Here is a 19485-nt window from a genome sequence, read left to right as displayed (position 1 = left end):
ATTTATCTTAAAACAGCTATCAAGGAATATATCAACCCCTGTCAGCCCTCGCCGTGTGGTCCAAACTCGCAGTGTCGTGAAATTAACCAGCAGGCTGTATGCTCGTGTCTACCCGAATACATTGGTAGTCCTCCGCTCTGCCGCCCCGAATGCACGATCTCGACAGAGTGCGCTTTCGACAAAGCGTGCATCAATCAAAAATGCGTCGATCCATGTCCAGGCATGTGTGGTCAGAATGCTAATTGTCACGTGCGCAATCACAGTCCACTCTGCTCTTGCCGTGCAGGTTTCACAGGAGATGCCTTCTCACGTTGTTTCGCTATACCACGTAAGATGATAATTTAATAACTATTTGGAAGGATTGACGCATTGTATTTGTTATTGTAGCTACACCACTTGCTCCTGTTCAGCGTCAGCCTGTAGATCCTTGTGTCCCCTCCCCGTGTGGTCAAAATTCCCAATGCCGTCGCATTGGCGATTCACCTTCCTGTGTTTGCTTACCCAAGTACATCGGCTCACCACCTAACTGTCGTCCGGAGTGCACTATTAACTCAGACTGCCCAAGCAGTCAAGCGTGTATTAATGACAAATGCCGCGATCCCTGTCCCGGCTCGTGTGGTTTTGGCGCTATCTGTAATGTTATCAACCATACTCCGAGCTGCACCTGCCCTGCGAGATATACTGGAGATCCATTCACTTATTGTCTACCAGAACCACCACCAAAACGTAAGACAATGAAAATATTTTAGCTTTATCCACCTAAATATGCGCTCTCTTTCTTTGCTCAGCCATCGTTGAGAAAGATCCTTGCAATCCTTCACCATGTGGTTCAAACGCTCAGTGTAACGACGGTATTTGCACTTGCCTACTAGAATATCAGGGCGATCCTTACACTGGTTGCCGACCCGAATGTGTAATCAGTACCGACTGTGCACGAGATCGTGCTTGCATACGTAATAAATGTATTGATCCTTGCCCGGGCACTTGTGCACCGAATGCTGTTTGTAACGTCATCAATCATATACCAATCTGTTCATGTCCGAGTGGCATGTCCGGCAACGCGTTTATACAGTGCTCGCCATTGCCATGTAAATATAATTTTCCCTCCGCCACCCCAAACGAATTGTCAACTTACCTCGGTACCTTCACTTTTCAGCACGCGTTATGGTCAATCCCTGTCAACCTTCACCTTGTGGTCCAAATTCTCAATGTCGCGAAGTGAATGAGCAGGCAGTCTGCTCCTGCATACCAGGCTATTTTGGCTCACCACCTGTTTGTCGTCCAGAATGTACAGCTAACCAGGAGTGCGCAGCCAACTTGGCGTGTGTCAATCAAAAGTGCATCGATCCATGCCCTGGCAGTTGTGGACGCAACGCACAGTGCAACACCGTCAACCATAAACCATTTTGTACTTGCTTACCGCAATATACAGGAAATCCATTTGTAGCTTGTCAACGCATCATCGACCAGCCTCAACTGGATGTTACTCCAACCGATCCTTGTCGTCCGTCACCTTGTGGTCCCAACTCGGATTGCCGTGCAGTTGGCGACACACCGTCGTGCACATGTCTTGAAAACTTCATCGGCTCGCCACCTTACTGCAAACCGGAATGCGTATCGAACTCGGAATGTTCCTCTACAAAGGCCTGTATTAATCAACAATGCAAAGATCCCTGCCCAGGATTGTGTGGCACTAGCGCCGAATGTCACGTCGTATCGCATACACCGCGCTGTATCTGCTTACCTGGATTTACTGGCGATCCATTTACGCTTTGTCAGCCAGTACGAGTGTCCACACCTATCGAGGTACTCAATCCATGTTCGCCATCGCCTTGTGGAGCCAACGCGAATTGCCTAGAACATAATGGTGCCGGCTCATGCCAATGCCAGCCCGAATACTTCGGTAATCCATATGAGGGTTGTCGACCAGAATGTATGCTCAATTCGGACTGTCCATCGAACAAGGCATGTCAGAATCAAAAATGCCGCGATCCATGCCCAGGTACATGCGGTCAGAATGCCGAATGTAATATCGTCAATCATTTACCAACGTGCAACTGCTTTGTGGGTTATACCGGAGATCCATATCGCCATTGCACCAAGCCTGCAAAACGTAAGCTAGAGCATCTGAGTTTATAATTTAGCAAAACTGTACTCGTATACTGATGTGTCAGAAGAACAAAGTTACAGGAAAAGCTGCTGCCTACTGAACTTAAAAACATTTTTTCAGTTTTTACCGGCACAGACTTCTCCTGGCATTAGTTCTGTCGTCACATAAATAACATGTAGTTTGTTGTTTCAACTATATCTTGCAGTTACTAACTTTGTAACTATTTGTATCACTTTTAATTTATTTTCGTCTAACAAACCAAAACTCATTTAGCTATCATACAAGAGTACGTAAACCCATGTGAACCGAGCCCATGTGGACCGAATTCCCAATGCCGCGAAGTAAATGGTCAGGCAGTCTGTTCATGCCTTAATGAGTTTATTGGTGTACCACCGTCCTGTAGACCCGAGTGCACCTCCAGTTCAGAATGTGCAAGTGATAAGGCATGCATAAATCGCAAATGTGCCGACCCTTGTCCCGGTATTTGTGGTCAAAAAGCACTCTGCCAAGTGCGTAATCATAGTCCAATATGTTCCTGTCGTAGTGGCCTTACAGGTGACCCATTCGTGCGTTGTTATCCGCTACCAAGTAAGGAAAGCAATAAATTCAGCTCCAAAAATACTTTACCAAAGCAAATATTTCCCCAATCTTAGCACCAATACCTCAGCAGCCCGCCGATGTACCTCGCGATCCCTGTGTGCCATCGCCTTGTGGTCCATATGCCACTTGTCGCAATCAAAACAATGTGCCATCTTGTACCTGCCAACAAAATTATATAGGTGCCCCACCCAATTGTCGTCCTGAATGTATTGTGAACTCTGATTGCTCCAGCGGCCAATCTTGCATAAATGAACGTTGTCGTGATCCATGCCCGGGTGCATGCGGTGTGAACACTATTTGCAATGTTGTAAATCATACACCGAACTGCGCCTGCCAGCCCGGTTATGTAGGAGACGCATTCATTGCGTGCCATCCAGCTCCACCACCTCGTAAGCTTTGCGTAACTTCATTATCACTAAATGCTCTTAATACTATGAATTTTAGTACCACCGCAACAAGAACCAATCGACCCTTGCAATCCTAGCCCCTGTGGGCCCAACGCTATCTGCTCAGCGGATGGTCAGTGTGCTTGCATATCTGACTACCAAGGTGACCCGTTTGTCGCGTGTAAGCCGGAATGTGTTCTAAATACTGAATGTGCGCGTGATCTTGCATGTATTCGCCAGAAATGCGTTAATCCTTGCCCCGGCACCTGTGCTTCAGAGGCCATCTGTGAAGTTTATAACCACGTACCCATGTGTCGTTGCCCTAACCATATGACCGGCAATGCATTTGTGCAATGTGTACCTGTTCAGAGTAGGTTTATATTATATTTTGTTTTTTCGAACATCGTGCTAGAATATCTTTACTTTTTTCCTTCAGTGGATATTTACCGCAATCCTTGTCAGCCATCTCCTTGCGGTCCAAACTCACAATGTCGCGAAGTGAACTCACAAGCCGTATGCAGTTGTCTACCGAACTATCAAGGTAGTCCTCCGTCGTGCCGTCCAGAATGTACCAGTAACTCTGACTGCGCACCGAATCGTGCGTGTCAAAACCAACGCTGCGTGGACCCATGTCCAGGCACTTGTGGATTATATGCGAAATGTACGGTTGTTAATCACAATCCGTTCTGCATGTGCAATGAACGTTACACAGGAAATCCCTTTATACAATGTCGTCCCATAAGTGAGTTCAACACCTGTTTGCAATAGTTATCTCCTTCTGACCACCTTTCTCCCTTTATCCACCTTAGTTGAACCAGTGCGTGATACTACTCCAGTGAACCCATGTCAGCCATCACCATGCGGTCCAAATAGTCATTGCCAACCTGCAGGCAATTCACCGTCATGCTCTTGTCTCGAGAACTTCTTCGGCCAGCCACCTAATTGTCGCCCCGAATGTGTAACAAACTCAGAATGCTTGTCCAATAATGTATGCCGGAACAATCGTTGTATAGACCCTTGCCCTGGTCTCTGTGGCAATAATGCTCTCTGTCGGGTTATAAGCCATTCAGCAATGTGTTACTGTGAAAGTGGTTATACTGGTGATCCATTCGTACTGTGTACCTTTATTGTACAAGAACCGGCTGAAGTTATTGATCCTTGTAACCCCAATCCGTGTGGTCCATTCGCCGAATGCTTGCAACAAAATGGCGTAGGCTCTTGTAAATGCCTTGCAGAGTACTTTGGCAACCCATATGAAGGTTGTCGCCCTGAGTGTGTACTAAACACCGATTGTCCATCAAACAAGGCGTGCATAAATCAGAAATGCCGCGATCCCTGCCCCGGAACTTGTGGATTGAATGCCGAGTGTTTCACACGAAATCATCTACCAACCTGTTCTTGCATATTTGGCTACATGGGAGACCCATATCGCTATTGTACAGTTGAAGACAAGCGTAAGGAAAACAATTACTCATAAAAAATTTAACTCATTTAATTAGCATATTTTTATTAACTTTTAGCTAAGATACAAGAGTACGTCAATCCTTGTGAACCATCGCCATGTGGTCCAAATAGTCAGTGTCGTGAAGTTAGTGGCCAAGGCGTCTGCTCTTGTCTGCCAGAGTTTATCGGCACGCCGCCAGCTTGTAGACCCGAATGTACCATAAGCGCAGAATGTAGCTTTGATAAGGCATGCATAAATCAAAAATGTACCGATCCATGTCCAGGCATGTGCGGCGTCGGTGCCCAGTGTCAAGTGCGCAATCACTCGCCTCTCTGTTCTTGCCAGAACAGATATACTGGCGATCCATTTACGCGTTGTTATCCCATTCCGCGTGAGTCTGATTTCTTTCTCGAAATGCTTACCTCTTTTAATCGACATACTTCTTATATAGCGCCACCACCAATAGTTGTTGCCGAACCAATACGCGATCCTTGTTTGCCTTCGCCATGTGGCCCCAACTCACAGTGCAAAAATGTAAACAATCAAGGGATCTGCTCTTGTTTACCCCAGTTCTTTGGAGCACCACCAAACTGCCGTCCAGAATGTGTCACCAATTCAGAGTGTTCATCGAATTTAGCTTGCATCAATAATCGTTGCACTGATCCTTGTCCGGGTTCATGCGCATATAATGCGCAATGTATCGTGATAAAACATATACCTATTTGCTCTTGCCCCAAGGAGTATGTGGGTGATCCATTTGTTAGCTGCCAACCAGCACCACCATGTAAGAAAAAATGCATAATTTACAAAGGTTAATATCAAGTTATTCATGAACACTACATTAACAGCTAAGCCACCAGTAAAAGACGATCCCTGCAATCCGTCCCCTTGTGGTCCCAACGCGGTATGTAGTGATGGTCAATGTTCATGTATACCGGAATATCACGGCGATCCTATCATCGGTTGCCGTCCTGAATGTGTACTTAACTCCGAGTGTCCCTTTGACAAAGCGTGTATCCGAAATAGATGTGTTGATCCATGTCCCGGTACTTGTGGTGTTAATGCTATCTGCGAAGTCAGTAATCACGTACCGATGTGTCGCTGTCCCGACGGCATGTCCGGGAATGCCTTTTTCCAATGTGACGTTGTACCACGTAAATATTACCTTATACCTTTTACCGATGTGACATCGCTAAATTTTATTCCTCCCCCTAAAGCGAAACTCGTATCTGATCCATGTCAACCATCGCCGTGTGGTCCAAATAGCCGATGTAGGATATTCAACCAAAACGCTGTTTGCTCATGTATTGAAGGTTTTATTGGCAATCCTCCCACATGTCGACCAGAATGTGTACGCAATTCTGATTGCGGCCCACAAAGGGCATGTCAGAATCAAAAATGCGTCGACCCTTGCCCGGGCGCTTGCGGTTTTAATGGTATTTGTAACGTGGTAAATCACGCACCTATATGTACATGTCCAATACGTTACACCGGAAATCCCTTCGTGTCTTGTCAACGAATAAGTAAACACTTGGAATTTTCTAATATTAATAAACTACTAAAAACAAAATTTGTTCCCCTCTAGTTGAACCACCACCACGTTTGGAAGAACAAAAAGATCCGTGCTATCCATCCCCTTGTGGTCCTAACTCTGAGTGTCGTGCTATTGGCGATACCCCATCCTGCTCATGCTTACCACAATTCACGGGCTCTCCACCAAACTGTCGACCAGAGTGTATTACAAACAGTGAGTGCAGTCAAGACAAGGCATGCATTAATCAAAAATGCGTCGATCCTTGCCCTGGCGTATGCGGACAGAATGCACATTGTCATACGATTAGTCACACAGCAATATGTATATGTACCGCTGGCTTTACTGGTGACCCATTTGCTGCCTGTTTACCGGAGCCAGTGAAACAAGCGGAGTTCATATCGGCGTGTGAACCGAATCCTTGTGGTGCAAATGCCGCGTGTCGTCAATTGAATAATGCTGGATCGTGCCAGTGTTTGCCTGAATTCTTGGGTAATCCTTATGAGGGCTGCCGCCCAGAATGTGTAACGAATGCGGATTGTCCCCTGGATAAATCATGTCAGAATCAGAAATGCCGTGATCCTTGTCCGGGCGTATGCGCGCTAAACTCCTTGTGTCGGGTTATTAATCACTTGCCCTCTTGTATGTGCTTGGATGGTTTCATTGGTGATCCGTATAGTTATTGCCAGTTGCCAGAGAAACGTAAGTCTAATTTGGCATATCACAACCGTATAAGTCAAGGTAGCATAATTTTTGTTTAGCGATTATGAAAGAGTATATCAACCCCTGTCAGCCATCACCTTGTGGCCCCAACTCACAATGTCGCGAAGTGAACAAACAAGCCGTTTGTTCGTGTTTGCCCGCCTTTAGTGGTGCACCACCTGCGTGTAGACCAGAGTGTACAACGAGTGCCGAATGTGTATCCGATAAGGCGTGCATTAATCAGAAATGTCAGGATCCATGCCCGGGTACATGCGGCTCATATGCAGAATGTCACGTACGCAATCACTCACCCATTTGTACTTGTCTGAGTGGATATACTGGAAATGCCTTCACCCGCTGTTATCGCATACCACGTAAGCTCATTTTGTATGAACGAGGAACACAGAATTTTAATTTGATCCCCAATGTAGCTCCACCAAAAACTGCGTCACCACCAGAACTAGTGCGTAATCCATGTGTGCCATCGCCTTGTGGGCAGTTCGCAGAATGTCGTGATATTAACGGCAATCCATCATGTTCATGTTTACCCACCTATATAGGTAGTCCACCGAATTGCCATCCGGAGTGTATTAGAAACTCAGATTGCTCCAGCACTCAAGCTTGCATAAATCAAAAATGCCGCGATCCTTGCCCAGGTGCATGTGGTTTCAACGCCCAGTGTCATGTTATCAACCATACGCCGATTTGTCAATGCGCACCAGGTTTAAGTGGAGATGCATTTATCTCGTGCCAAGCACCATCTCCACCTCCACCCAAGCTGGAAGAAGATCCATGCAGTCCTTACCCTTGTGGGCCCAATACAGTATGTCGCGATGGCCAATGTGAATGTCTACCTACATATCAAGGTAATCCGTTGATAGGCTGTCGTCCAGAATGTGTCTTAAATACAGAGTGCCCGTCCGACAAAGCATGTATTCGTCAGAAATGCATAGATCCCTGTCCGGGCACTTGTGCCTCGAATGCCATTTGTGAAGTACATAACCATGTACCAATGTGTCATTGCTCAGAAGGTATGACTGGTAACGCATTCGCTCTATGCCAACCCCTAACAACTAAGGTACAAGTAAATCCTTGTCAACCATCCCCTTGTGGTCCGAACTCGCAATGTCGTGTGATCAATCAGCAAGCTGTGTGCTCGTGCTTACCTGAGTTTATTGGTGCACCTCCATCCTGCCGCCCGGAGTGTACCAGCAATGCGGACTGTGCCTTGAACCGTGCCTGTCTACAGCAGAAATGTCGCGATCCTTGCCCTGGAGTTTGTGGAATTAATGCCGAATGCACTGTCATCAATCATTCACCGATTTGTCGCTGCGTCAACTCATACACTGGCAATCCATTCGTAGCTTGCAGTCCTATACGAAGTAAATACTTTAAAATTATCCATCAGCGCAGACAATTTACATGTAACGTCTTCTTACAGTTGTGCCAGAACTAGACGTACCTAAAAATCCTTGCCACCCATCGCCTTGCGGTCCCAATTCCGAGTGCCGCGCTATCAACGATAGTCCATCATGTTCGTGCCTTAAAAACTTCATTGGTTCACCACCAAATTGTCGTCCTGAATGTGTAACGAACTCTGAGTGTCCGCTTTCCCAGGCGTGCATCAATCAGCATTGCGAGGACCCCTGTACAGGTGTTTGTGGCGCAAATGCAGACTGTCATGTAATTAACCATACACCAATGTGTGTATGTTCAAGCGGATATACTGGAGATCCATTCAGCTATTGCGATGTCATACGCGACGTGCCACAAGAAATTCTTAATCCCTGTCAACCAAGTCCTTGCGGTCCCAACACCAAATGCACCGTGCGCAATGGCGCTGGCGCCTGTCAGTGTTTGACCGAATTTATAGGAAATCCATATGAAGGTTGTCGCCCAGAGTGTGTAGTGAACTCAGACTGTCCTACGAATAAAGCTTGTTTACAGAACAAATGTAAAGATCCATGTCGAGGTACTTGTGGGCAGAATGCCCTCTGCCATGTGCGCAATCATTTACCAACCTGTAACTGTTTAAGCGGATATACAGGCGATCCGTACAATTACTGCAGAGTGATAGCGGAACGTAAGCATAGAAGAAATAATGTTTAATAGAAAAATTTAAAGGTGTTTTTTCTGTACATCTAGCTAAATTTGAAGTAGTAAACCCTTGTCAGCCGTCACCCTGTGGACCGAATTCTCAATGTAGGGAAGTCAAGCAACAATCGGTTTGCTCTTGTCTTCCAACATTCATTGGCAGCCCACCAGATTGTCGCCCTGAGTGTACCACTTCCAGCGAATGTTCTCTTGATAAGGCGTGCGTCAATCAGAAATGCATCGATCCATGTCCTGGAGTGTGTGGTCTCAATGCCGAATGCCACGTACGCAATCACAGTCCGCTTTGCACTTGTCGTAATAGTTACACGGGAGATGCCTTTACAAGATGTTACCCTATACCGCGTAAGAGGCAAAATGTCTATGCTAGAGGAAAATATTTTATCCACCGGTTTCTTCTTCTAGATCCCCCCACTGTGCCGATTATTAATGATGTATATCGTGATCCCTGTGTCCCATCACCGTGCGGTAGTAACGCTGTCTGTCGCAGCATCAACGATCAGGCGTCATGTTCTTGCCTGCCCAACTATTTAGGCATGCCGCCCAATTGTCGCCCTGAATGTTCCATCAACGCCGAATGTCTGGCACATTTAGCGTGCATAAATGAAAAATGTCGAGATCCCTGTCCAGGCTCCTGTGGTTTCGAAGCGATTTGTAATGTCATTAATCACACGCCAATATGTACTTGCCCACCAGATCATACCGGCGACCCTTTCACCAGTTGTGCGCCCAAGCGACCCGAACCGAAATGTATGTTACGTCGTTTCTTATGACAAAAAAAAAATATAATATTTTTTTTTTAGTGCCTTTAAACGATCCCTGTAATCCGTCCCCCTGTGGTAGCAATGCGGCTTGTAATAATGGCGAATGTTCTTGTCTACCCGAATATCAAGGGAACGCTTACCTTGGTTGCCGTCCCGAGTGTGTACTCAATACGGACTGCACACGTAATAAGGCTTGCATTAAAAATAAATGTGTCGACCCCTGTCCAGGCATCTGTGGTCTGGGTGCCATCTGCGATGTTTTTAATCACATACCAACGTGCCATTGTCCCGATGGAATGACGGGTAATGCATTCGTTCAATGTGCGGTTCTACAAAGTAGGTTTCAAAATGTGAAAAGTATTTTAGATCCACATCCAATTACACACGATTTATTTTAGCTCCACCAACGGTTATAAACCCGTGCCAACCTTCTCCCTGTGGCCCCAATTCGCAGTGCTCTGAGATTAACCAGCAAGCTGTGTGCGCTTGCCTACTCGACTATCTCGGCGTACCACCTAACTGCCGACCTGAATGCGCTATAAACTCGGACTGTCCACTGAACATGGCTTGTGTGAACCATAAATGCCGAGACCCCTGCCCAGGAAGCTGTGGTGTAAGAGCTCATTGCTTAGTCATGAATCATGCGCCATTCTGTAGTTGCCCCAGCGGTTATACTGGTAATGCCCATACTCTATGCCAACTTTTACCACCACCGAGTGCCCAAAAAGAACCAACACACCCCTGCATACCATCACCATGCGGTGCGAACTCCCAATGCACGGAGAGAAATGGCTCACCATCATGTATTTGCCTGCCGGACTATATTGGTGCACCACCCAACTGCCGGCCAGAGTGCTTATCTTCTTCGGAGTGCCCCAACAACCAAGCGTGTATCAATATGAAATGTCGAGATCCTTGTCCCGGGATTTGTGGTGCATCAGCTACGTGCCACGTGGTTAGCCACACGCCATCATGTGCCTGCATCGCCAGCTTTATAGGTGACCCTTTCACCCAATGTTATCCCGAACCAATAATTGAATTCGAACAGATTAATCCGTGCGTACCAAGTCCATGTGGCAGTAATGCTATCTGTACCACACAAAATAACGCCGGTGCATGCAAGTGTATACCAGAATATTTCGGTAATCCATATGAGGGTTGCCGACCCGAATGTGTCACGAACTCTGACTGTCCTTCAAATAAGGCATGTCGCAATCAAAAATGCCAAGACCCTTGTCCTGGTGTATGCGGCCAAAATGCACAATGCGACGCGATCAATCATTTGCCTACCTGTACTTGTATGTCGGGCTTCACTGGAGATCCGTACAACTACTGCAACACACTAAAAGAACGTAAGCATCACAATTTGTACTCCTAACTTGCTTTTAGAACTAGCAAAACATAATTTTCACAGTATAGCTTTATCTCATTGCACATTTACTATGATAATTTTTTTTATTTTCTTGATATGAATAGCTATTAGAGAATATGTAAATCCATGCATACCAACGCCTTGCGGACCGAATTCGCAATGTCGGGAGGTAAATGAACAAGCGGTTTGCTCTTGTTTACCCGACTTTATCGGCAGTCCTCCGTCCTGTCGCCCCGAATGCACAACGAACTCAGAATGTCCCATCGATAAGGCCTGCATCAACAAAAAATGTCAGAATCCCTGCCCTGGCATTTGTGGCTCAAACGCCGAGTGTCGCGTAAGGTCACATAGTCCCCATTGTAGTTGTCGCCCAGGTTATACCGGTGACGCATTTGTACGTTGTTACCTAATACCACCACCACCACCACCAGCCCGCGAGCCATACCGAGATCCATGTATTCCCTCCCCATGTGGCCAATATGCTGTTTGTCGTGTAACAAATGATCAACCGACATGTGTCTGCCTACCATCGTATAACGGTGCACCTCCAAATTGTCGCCCGGAATGTGTTATAAACTCTGACTGTTCCAGCAATCGTGCCTGTATTAATGAGAAGTGTCGCGATCCATGCCCAGGCTCTTGTGGAGTGAACGCCGTTTGCAATGTCCTGAATCATATCCCAGCTTGTACGTGTCCGGCAGGCTACGCTGGTAATCCATTCATAAACTGCCATGCCCAGCCAGCCCCGCCACCACCACGTAATATAAACTCAATATATCTTTCTCTTCACATTCAAATTTCTTCTTCTCGAAAATAGCCACACCAGCTGATGATCCCTGCATACCATCACCATGTGGTACTAACGCTCAATGCAGTGATGGTATTTGCACTTGTATAGCAGAATATCAGGGTGATCCGTACACTGGTTGCCGTCCCGAATGTATTTTGAATACCGAATGCCCACGTGATAAAGCGTGTATTAATCAGAAATGTGAGGACCCTTGTCCTGGTACTTGTGCCTCGAACGCTATATGTGAAGTACACAACCACATTCCCATGTGCCACTGTCCAGCGGGTATGCAAGGCAATGCATTTGCGCAATGTCAGCAAGTACCAGAGCGCCCAGCAGAACTTTTACATCCATGTCAACCGACACCTTGTGGCCCCAACTCACAATGTCAAGATAGGAATGGCATAGCCATATGCTCTTGTTTACAAGATATGATTGGTACACCCCCTGCCTGCCGCCCTGAATGTATCGGTAACTCAGAATGTCCAATGAATCGCGCATGTATCAACCAGAAATGCAAAGACCCTTGTCCGGGCGCTTGTGGCTACAACGCGCTATGCAACATCGTCAACCATAACCCTATTTGTTCTTGTCCATCAGGATATACTGGCAGTCCATTCGTCGCTTGCCAGCCTATTATCAGTATGTATTTCGACATCCACGATTTTCTTACACAAAAACTAAGCCCTACTCAATTCGCCTCTCCACAGCTCCACCGTCTCATGAAGAACCTCGCGATCCATGTCGTCCATCACCTTGTGGTCCAAATGCCCAATGTAGCAACATTAATGGCGCTCCTTCTTGTACTTGCTTGTCTGAGTTCATAGGTGCACCTCCAAATTGTCGTCCAGAGTGCATTTCTAGCTCGGAATGCGCGTTCGATAAGGCCTGCATTAATCAGAAGTGTCGCGATCCTTGTCCAGGGATATGCGGCTCAAATGCCCAGTGTCACACTTTGAACCATGTACCAAACTGTATTTGTGAACAAGGATATGTGGGAGATCCATTCACCGTTTGTCGTCTCTCACTACCATCACCTCCGCCTGCACCCGAGGATGTAGATCCTTGCATACCTAGCCCTTGTGGGGACAACGCAGAATGCCGTCGTCATAATAAAGTTGGATCCTGTGTCTGTCTACCAGAGTACTTCGGTAACCCTTACCAGGGTTGTCGACCAGAGTGTGTGTTAAACAGTGATTGCTCGTCAAACAAAGCATGCATACAACGCAAATGTCGGGATCCATGTCCAGGCACCTGTGGCCAAAATGCGGAGTGTCAGGTTGGGAACCATCTGCCAGTTTGCCACTGTTGGAATGGTTATACAGGCAATCCGTATAGCTTCTGCTCGCCTGTCAAGCAATGTAAGCAGAAATATCAACTTTCATTAATGCAGACACGTACAACTTTGACTTGTCCTTTTATTCTTAGTGGAACCAATTTACGTTAACCCATGTCTACCATCACCCTGCGGCCCAAATGCGCAATGCCACGAAGTCAATCAACAGGCTGTTTGCTCTTGTTTACCCGAATTTATTGGGTCACCACCTGCTTGTCGCCCAGAATGCACAATTAATGCTGAGTGCTCGCTTACACAAGCTTGTATAAATCGAAAGTGCGCCGATCCTTGTCCAGGCAGTTGTGGTCAGGATGCAGAATGTCGCGTTTACAATCATAATCCGATTTGCACATGCAGACCAAACTATACTGGAGATGCTTTTACGCGTTGTTATCCAATACCTTGTAAGATAAAAAGTAAAATATTCAAATAGCATCAGTTTCTGAAAATTATATTTTCCTGTAATATCAGCTGCTCCATCGCCACCTGTCGCAGACGTAACACCAGCGATACCACTGCTATCAATTAATCCATGCAGTCCATCACCTTGTGGCCAATACGCCCAATGTCACAACCGCAACGGTAGCCCAGTGTGCTCATGTCTACCAAGCTATATAGGTAGTCCTCCAAACTGTCACCCTGAGTGCGTTGTAAATTCTGATTGCTCGTCGAATCGTGCCTGCATCAATGAAAAGTGTCGTGACCCATGCCCCGGATCCTGCGGCTTCAATGCTCTTTGTAATGTGCTCAACCATGTGCCTAACTGCATCTGTCCAGCCGGTTATGTGGGTGATCCATTTAGCAGTTGCCAACCAGAACCACCAAAACCTATACAACGTGAGCCAATCAAACAAGATCCTTGTATTCCATCACCTTGCGGTACAAATGCTATCTGCAGTGGAGAGGCAGTATGCACATGTCTACCAGACTACTATGGAGATCCATACAGTGGGTGTCGCCCAGAGTGCGTACTTAATAGCGATTGTGCGCGTGACCGCGCTTGCATTAATCAAAAGTGTAAAGACCCTTGTCCTCAAACTTGCGGTTTGCAAGCGCTCTGCAATGTTATAAATCATATTCCGATGTGTTCTTGTCCCAACGGATTGACAGGCAATGCATTTGTTCGCTGTGACAGTATTACAAGTAACAAAACATCCGACGCTTGGTATGGTAATTTAGAAACTCACATTGTCTCAATTTCAGTCATCGAACCACCAGCTCCAGTCAACCCCTGTCAACCTTCTCCTTGCGGTCCAAACTCACAGTGCCGTGCAGCAAATCAACAAGCTATGTGCTCTTGTCTACCTGACTACATTGGCGCACCACCAACTTGCCGTCCCGAATGTGTCTCAAACTCGGAATGTACTCTAGACAAGTTTTGCTTAAATCAACGCTGTCAAGATCCTTGCGCCGGTACCTGCGGTATACGTGCGCTCTGTCATGTACAAAATCACAGTCCAATCTGCGCTTGTCCACCACGCTTCACTGGCGATCCATTCATTTCTTGCCAGCCTATAAGTACCGGCGTCTCTACATTCTCACTAACATACTTCACACTAAACCCTTTAACCCATTTTGCAGCTACACCATCCCCGCCACCAGTACGTGACGAAAAGCCGACAAATCCCTGTCAACCATCTCCTTGTGGACCTAATTCGGAATGTATCGTCACATTGAGTGGGCCACAATGCACTTGTTTGCCCGATTTTATTGGCGCTGCACCACATTGCCGTCCTGAATGCGTGACAAGCGCTGAGTGCGCCTCGGACAAGGCGTGTATCAATCGTAAGTGCGCGGATCCTTGTCCGGGTTCGTGTGGTGCGGCTGCCGAATGTCGAGTATTAACACACAGTGCAATGTGTTACTGCCCAAGCGGATATACTGGCGATCCTTTCAACGCTTGCATTGTACAACGAGAACCACCAACGGAAGTTGCTTTACCCTGCAGTCCTAGCCCTTGCGGTGCAAATGCGATTTGCCAACCACGGAATAGCATTAGCGTATGCCAATGTCTACCCAACTATTTCGGTAATCCTTATGAAGCTTGTCGTCCGGAATGTGTTAGGAATTCGGATTGTGCTGCAAACAAAGCGTGTCAGAATCAAAAGTGTCGTGATCCGTGTATGGGCACTTGTGGTTCAGAAGCTATTTGTCAGGTCATCAATCATATACCAAACTGCGCTTGCCTACCCGGTTACCATGGTGACCCGTATACACGTTGCACAATTGTGCAAGCGGAACGTAAGAAATTTTTTATAAGCGTATTTTCTCTTAACTACAAACCTTCAAAGCCGAAAAAACGCAGAACTGCCAAACTAAAAAATTTAAACCCAACCCTAATGACTGCAAAAACTCGCTAATATACAAAATACCTACATAATTAGACTTGGTTGCCTTTTAGGCCTTAATAACATAGTTAAACATTAGGCCTATATATAGGTAACTCAATAACTAAAATCTCTAAACCCCACAATGTAAACTTATCCGACTAGCAACCAGAAACAAATAAGAAACTGCTTCAGATGACTGAAGTGAAAAATTGATTTCTAATATAGCTTCATCACTAATAAAAAACTATTGCACTAATTAATTATTATGCACACGTACTTATTTAAATTTAAGTATAATATTAGATTAAGTAAACCATTAATATTGAAATTTACCTTGCGCTCTTGTTATTATAACAAATCTCGCTTTTATTACAATAGAGCTTGCTTAAGTGGTGGTTCAAGTATCTAATTGCTTGCTCTCATATCCTTTATCGAAACTAATTTTTTATAACCCGAAACAGCCGAACCACCTGTCACCGTAACTCCTTGCCAGCCATCGCCATGTGGACCTAATGCGCAATGTCGCGATTCAAATGGCCAAGCCGTTTGTTCCTGCCTACCTGAGTTCGTGGGCAGCCCACCTGCCTGTCGTCCGGAATGTGTCGTTAGCTCCGAGTGTCCACTAGATAAAGCATGTATAAATCAGAAATGTAAAGACCCTTGCCCCGGTGCGTGTGGCATAAATGCAGAATGTCACGTACATAACCATAGCCCCTTGTGTGCTTGTAAAACTGGATTTACCGGCGAAGCTTTCACCAGCTGCCAACCCATACCATGTAAGCAGCAATGCAGGAACTGCATGCAATTTCCCTATCTATACATCTATTACCCTTCACTCACTATTTTTTCCGTCGAATACCCCTTAGCGCCTCGTCCTCCAGTGCAGCCACCAGCTGATGTCAATCCATGCCTTCCCTCCCCCTGCGGACCGTACTCACAGTGCCGCGAAGTAAATGGGGCCGCAACTTGCAGCTGCTTGACGAACTATATCGGAGCCCCTCCCAATTGCCGACCGGAGTGTACCATCAATGCGGAATGTGCCAGCAATATGGCTTGTATGAATGAGCGTTGTCGCGATCCATGCCCCGGCTCTTGCGGCTTTTCAGCGCTTTGTAATGTTATCAATCACACCCCAAGTTGTTCCTGCCCGACTGGCTACACCGGCGACCCATTTACCAGCTGTCGCCCACTACCACCACCACCGCCTTCACCTAGTAAATGCCCCTCATTGTTGTTCTTAGACGCCATTCACACTGTTAATATACATCCCTTTACAGAACCAGCCGAGCCTGTCGATCCATGCATTCCCTCACCATGTGGCGCAAATACAGTCTGCAACAATGGTCAATGTTCTTGCATACCAGAATATCACGGCGATCCCTTTATCGGTTGCCGTCCAGAATGTGTTCTCAATGCAGATTGTGCACGTGATCGCGCATGCGTGCGCAATAAGTGCGTGGACCCCTGTCCAGGCACATGTGGCGAGCGTGCGCTCTGTAATGTCATTAATCATATACCCATGTGTCGCTGTCCCGAACGAATGACTGGTAATGCATTTGTCGCATGCGAACCTGTACGTGATGTTGAACCCAAAAACCCATGTCAACCATCACCATGTGGCCCCAATTCGCAGTGCATCGAACGCGGCGGTAATGGAATTTGCTCTTGTATCATCGGCTATTTCGGCAGCCCTCCAAACTGTCGTCTCGAATGTTACACCAGTTCGGACTGTGCACAAATACATGCGTGTATCAACAATAAATGCGTCGATCCTTGCCCTGGTCAGTGTGGTCTGAACGCCGAATGTCAGGCAGTGCAGCACCGTGCACACTGCGAATGTGCACGCGGCTACAACGGTAATCCATATTCCCTTTGCACGAGAACAGGTAACTCACTATTCGCGAAAAGAAGGTGTGTAGGTTATTTACTTAATATTTTAATACTTAATTTTAGAAATAAGGGAAGAGGCACCCACCATACAAAAAGACCCATGTATACCATCACCTTGTGGTCCTAATGCTCAATGTACCGACAAACAGGGGCAGGCTCAGTGTGTTTGTCTGGCTTCCTATATTGGTGTTCCCCCCAATTGCCATCCAGAATGCTCAAGTAATGATGATTGTCCAAACAACTTGGCATGCATTAATCTTAAATGCCGTGACCCTTGTCCCGGTTCATGCGGAATAAATGCCAACTGTATTGTGACATTACACATACCCAATTGTTATTGCCCAGCTGGAATGACCGGCGATCCTTTCCATGCGTGTTACGAGGCACCCAAAAGTAAGGCGCTAGCAAGTTGATATTAGCCTTAGCTATAGCTTAATATCCCTCTTTTATACTATTTGTGTTTCATTTGTTTTCTTTCAGTTCTTCCACCACCACCAAAACAGGAACCCCGTGATCCTTGTCGTCCATCGCCCTGTGGCTCGAATAGTGAATGTCGTGGAAGCGGTGACAGCTACACCTGCACATGCATTAACGATTACATTGGTAACCCCTACGAGGGTTGTCGTCCTGAATGTATTGGCAACTCGGAATGCCCCTCGAATCGCGCTTGTATACGCAACAAATGTGCCGATCCTTGTCCAGGCACCTGCGGCGTGGGAGCGCTCTGCACCATTCACCACCACATACCGATTTGCTCATGCCCGTCTGGCTATACTGGCAATGCTTTCGTCCAGTGTTCACTTATCTTAGTACAGCCTCAGGAACGTCGCGATCCTTGCTATCCAACACCGTGCGGCACCAACACCATCTGCAGAGTACAGCGCGATCAAGCTGTTTGCGAATGCTTGCCTGGGTTCTTTGGCAATCCAAATGGTCAAGGTTGTCGTCCGGAATGTACGCTCAGCTCTGACTGTGCCAAAAACAAGGCTTGTGTTAGTGCAAAGTGCATCGATCCATGTCCCGGTGTTTGCGGTTATGGTGCGCAATGCCAGACAGTTAACCACAATCCAATCTGCAGTTGTCCCAGCCCAATGATTGGCAATCCGTTCGTCGAATGCCATGAGCCACTGAAACCCGTGGATCCATGCAATCCCTCACCATGCCGTAGCAATGGTATTTGTCAAATTATTAATGGCGTCGCCACTTGCACATATCCAGAGTGCGTGACTAATGAGGACTGTTCACGCAATCGAGCTTGTATTAATCAAAAATGTCGCAATCCATGTATCAATGCTTGCGGTCTTAACGCGATTTGTAATGCTATCAATCATAAGGCGGTATGCACATGCCCCAGTGGTTACTATGGCTCACCATTTAATCAGTGCCTACCACAAATGGAAGAAATACCGGCACCACGCCCAGAATGTACCACAGACTCGGAGTGCTCTAACGACAAGGCATGTGTGAATCAGGCCTGTAAGAATCCATGCGAACTCTCGAATATCTGTGGCACAAATGCACGCTGCCATATCCAACTTCACCGACCACTCTGTGTCTGTAATGAAGGTGAGTACACGAAGCTCAGAGCAATGAGTGAAGAATTGGTTAAGAACAATCATAGTGTTTTAATTCTGAGGAGAAGTAATGCAATTTAGTACCGTAAAGTTTTATAGTTAGAAAGATGATTTATTTGCTCAAGTCCAGTAAATATTTTAGTTTTAGACCGATAACAGGTTTACTAGCCTTGAGAAGTGCTCAGCTAGATCTTCTGAACTTAGATATTGGCCCTCATTTTGAGCCAACTCCCACAGCTCTCCGAATAAGAATTATCACTTTGTTTTTGCCAATCGTATTTGATAGTTGACAGTTTAAGAGATAAGTTTTGTTTGGAAAAAATGTCAAAGAGTTTCCGAACTTAAAGCGGATAATTCAAGCAAATCACTATGGTAAGCTGGGAGAGTTAACTTTCAGAATTTCATATGAGCTAGTCGTGTAGAGCTTGAAAATGTATATCAAGAGCAATCTACACTTCATTTGAATTAAGGCAGTGGAGTCAACGAGTTTTGGTCAACTGCTCCACTTGGGATAACCGAGTTGTATCGGCAAAATATCAGTAAT

The 19485-nt window shown here is 46.3% G+C and overlaps 1 protein-coding gene across 20 annotated transcripts in view; it reads left to right on the top strand.

Annotated features, from left to right (window-relative positions):
* Nucleotides 1–19485, top strand: part of LOC128865361 (uncharacterized) — a 243725-nt gene that overhangs the window by 213815 nt on the left and 10425 nt on the right. For 18 of the 20 annotated variants that reach the window (XM_054105628.1, XM_054105639.1, XM_054105638.1 and 15 more), the window contains 32 exons: nucleotides 17–328; nucleotides 388–726; nucleotides 789–1088; nucleotides 1157–2113; nucleotides 2384–2698; nucleotides 2764–3099; nucleotides 3155–3466; nucleotides 3533–3838; nucleotides 3906–4550; nucleotides 4617–4931; nucleotides 4992–5324; nucleotides 5389–6063; nucleotides 6126–6773; nucleotides 6833–7147; nucleotides 7205–8155; nucleotides 8215–8856; nucleotides 8919–9230; nucleotides 9291–9635; nucleotides 9689–9985; nucleotides 10048–11001; nucleotides 11126–11779; nucleotides 11839–12453; nucleotides 12522–13172; nucleotides 13240–13551; nucleotides 13619–14290; nucleotides 14351–14665; nucleotides 14729–15388; nucleotides 15939–16253; nucleotides 16344–16691; nucleotides 16755–17363; nucleotides 17431–17760; nucleotides 17848–18933. In XM_054105628.1, the coding sequence (XP_053961603.1) occupies nucleotides 17–328; nucleotides 388–726; nucleotides 789–1088; nucleotides 1157–2113; nucleotides 2384–2698; nucleotides 2764–3099; nucleotides 3155–3466; nucleotides 3533–3838; nucleotides 3906–4550; nucleotides 4617–4931; nucleotides 4992–5324; nucleotides 5389–6063; nucleotides 6126–6773; nucleotides 6833–7147; nucleotides 7205–8155; nucleotides 8215–8856; nucleotides 8919–9230; nucleotides 9291–9635; nucleotides 9689–9985; nucleotides 10048–11001; nucleotides 11126–11779; nucleotides 11839–12453; nucleotides 12522–13172; nucleotides 13240–13551; nucleotides 13619–14290; nucleotides 14351–14665; nucleotides 14729–15388; nucleotides 15939–16253; nucleotides 16344–16691; nucleotides 16755–17363; nucleotides 17431–17760; nucleotides 17848–18933 (16176 nt within the window). The remainder of the gene's footprint in view (nucleotides 1–16; nucleotides 329–387; nucleotides 727–788; nucleotides 1089–1156; nucleotides 2114–2383; nucleotides 2699–2763; nucleotides 3100–3154; nucleotides 3467–3532; nucleotides 3839–3905; nucleotides 4551–4616; nucleotides 4932–4991; nucleotides 5325–5388; nucleotides 6064–6125; nucleotides 6774–6832; nucleotides 7148–7204; nucleotides 8156–8214; nucleotides 8857–8918; nucleotides 9231–9290; nucleotides 9636–9688; nucleotides 9986–10047; nucleotides 11002–11125; nucleotides 11780–11838; nucleotides 12454–12521; nucleotides 13173–13239; nucleotides 13552–13618; nucleotides 14291–14350; nucleotides 14666–14728; nucleotides 15389–15938; nucleotides 16254–16343; nucleotides 16692–16754; nucleotides 17364–17430; nucleotides 17761–17847; nucleotides 18934–19485) is intronic. The other 2 variants (XM_054105621.1, XM_054105636.1) reach the window with 2 other exon arrangements.

The sequence above is a fragment of the Anastrepha ludens genome, chromosome 5 (genome assembly GCF_028408465.1).
Source record: "Anastrepha ludens isolate Willacy chromosome 5, idAnaLude1.1, whole genome shotgun sequence".
Classification (NCBI taxonomy): Eukaryota; Metazoa; Arthropoda; class Insecta; order Diptera; family Tephritidae; genus Anastrepha; species Anastrepha ludens.
The sequence above is the reverse complement of the archived record's forward strand: the minus strand, read 5'-3'. Positions and strand labels throughout refer to the sequence as shown.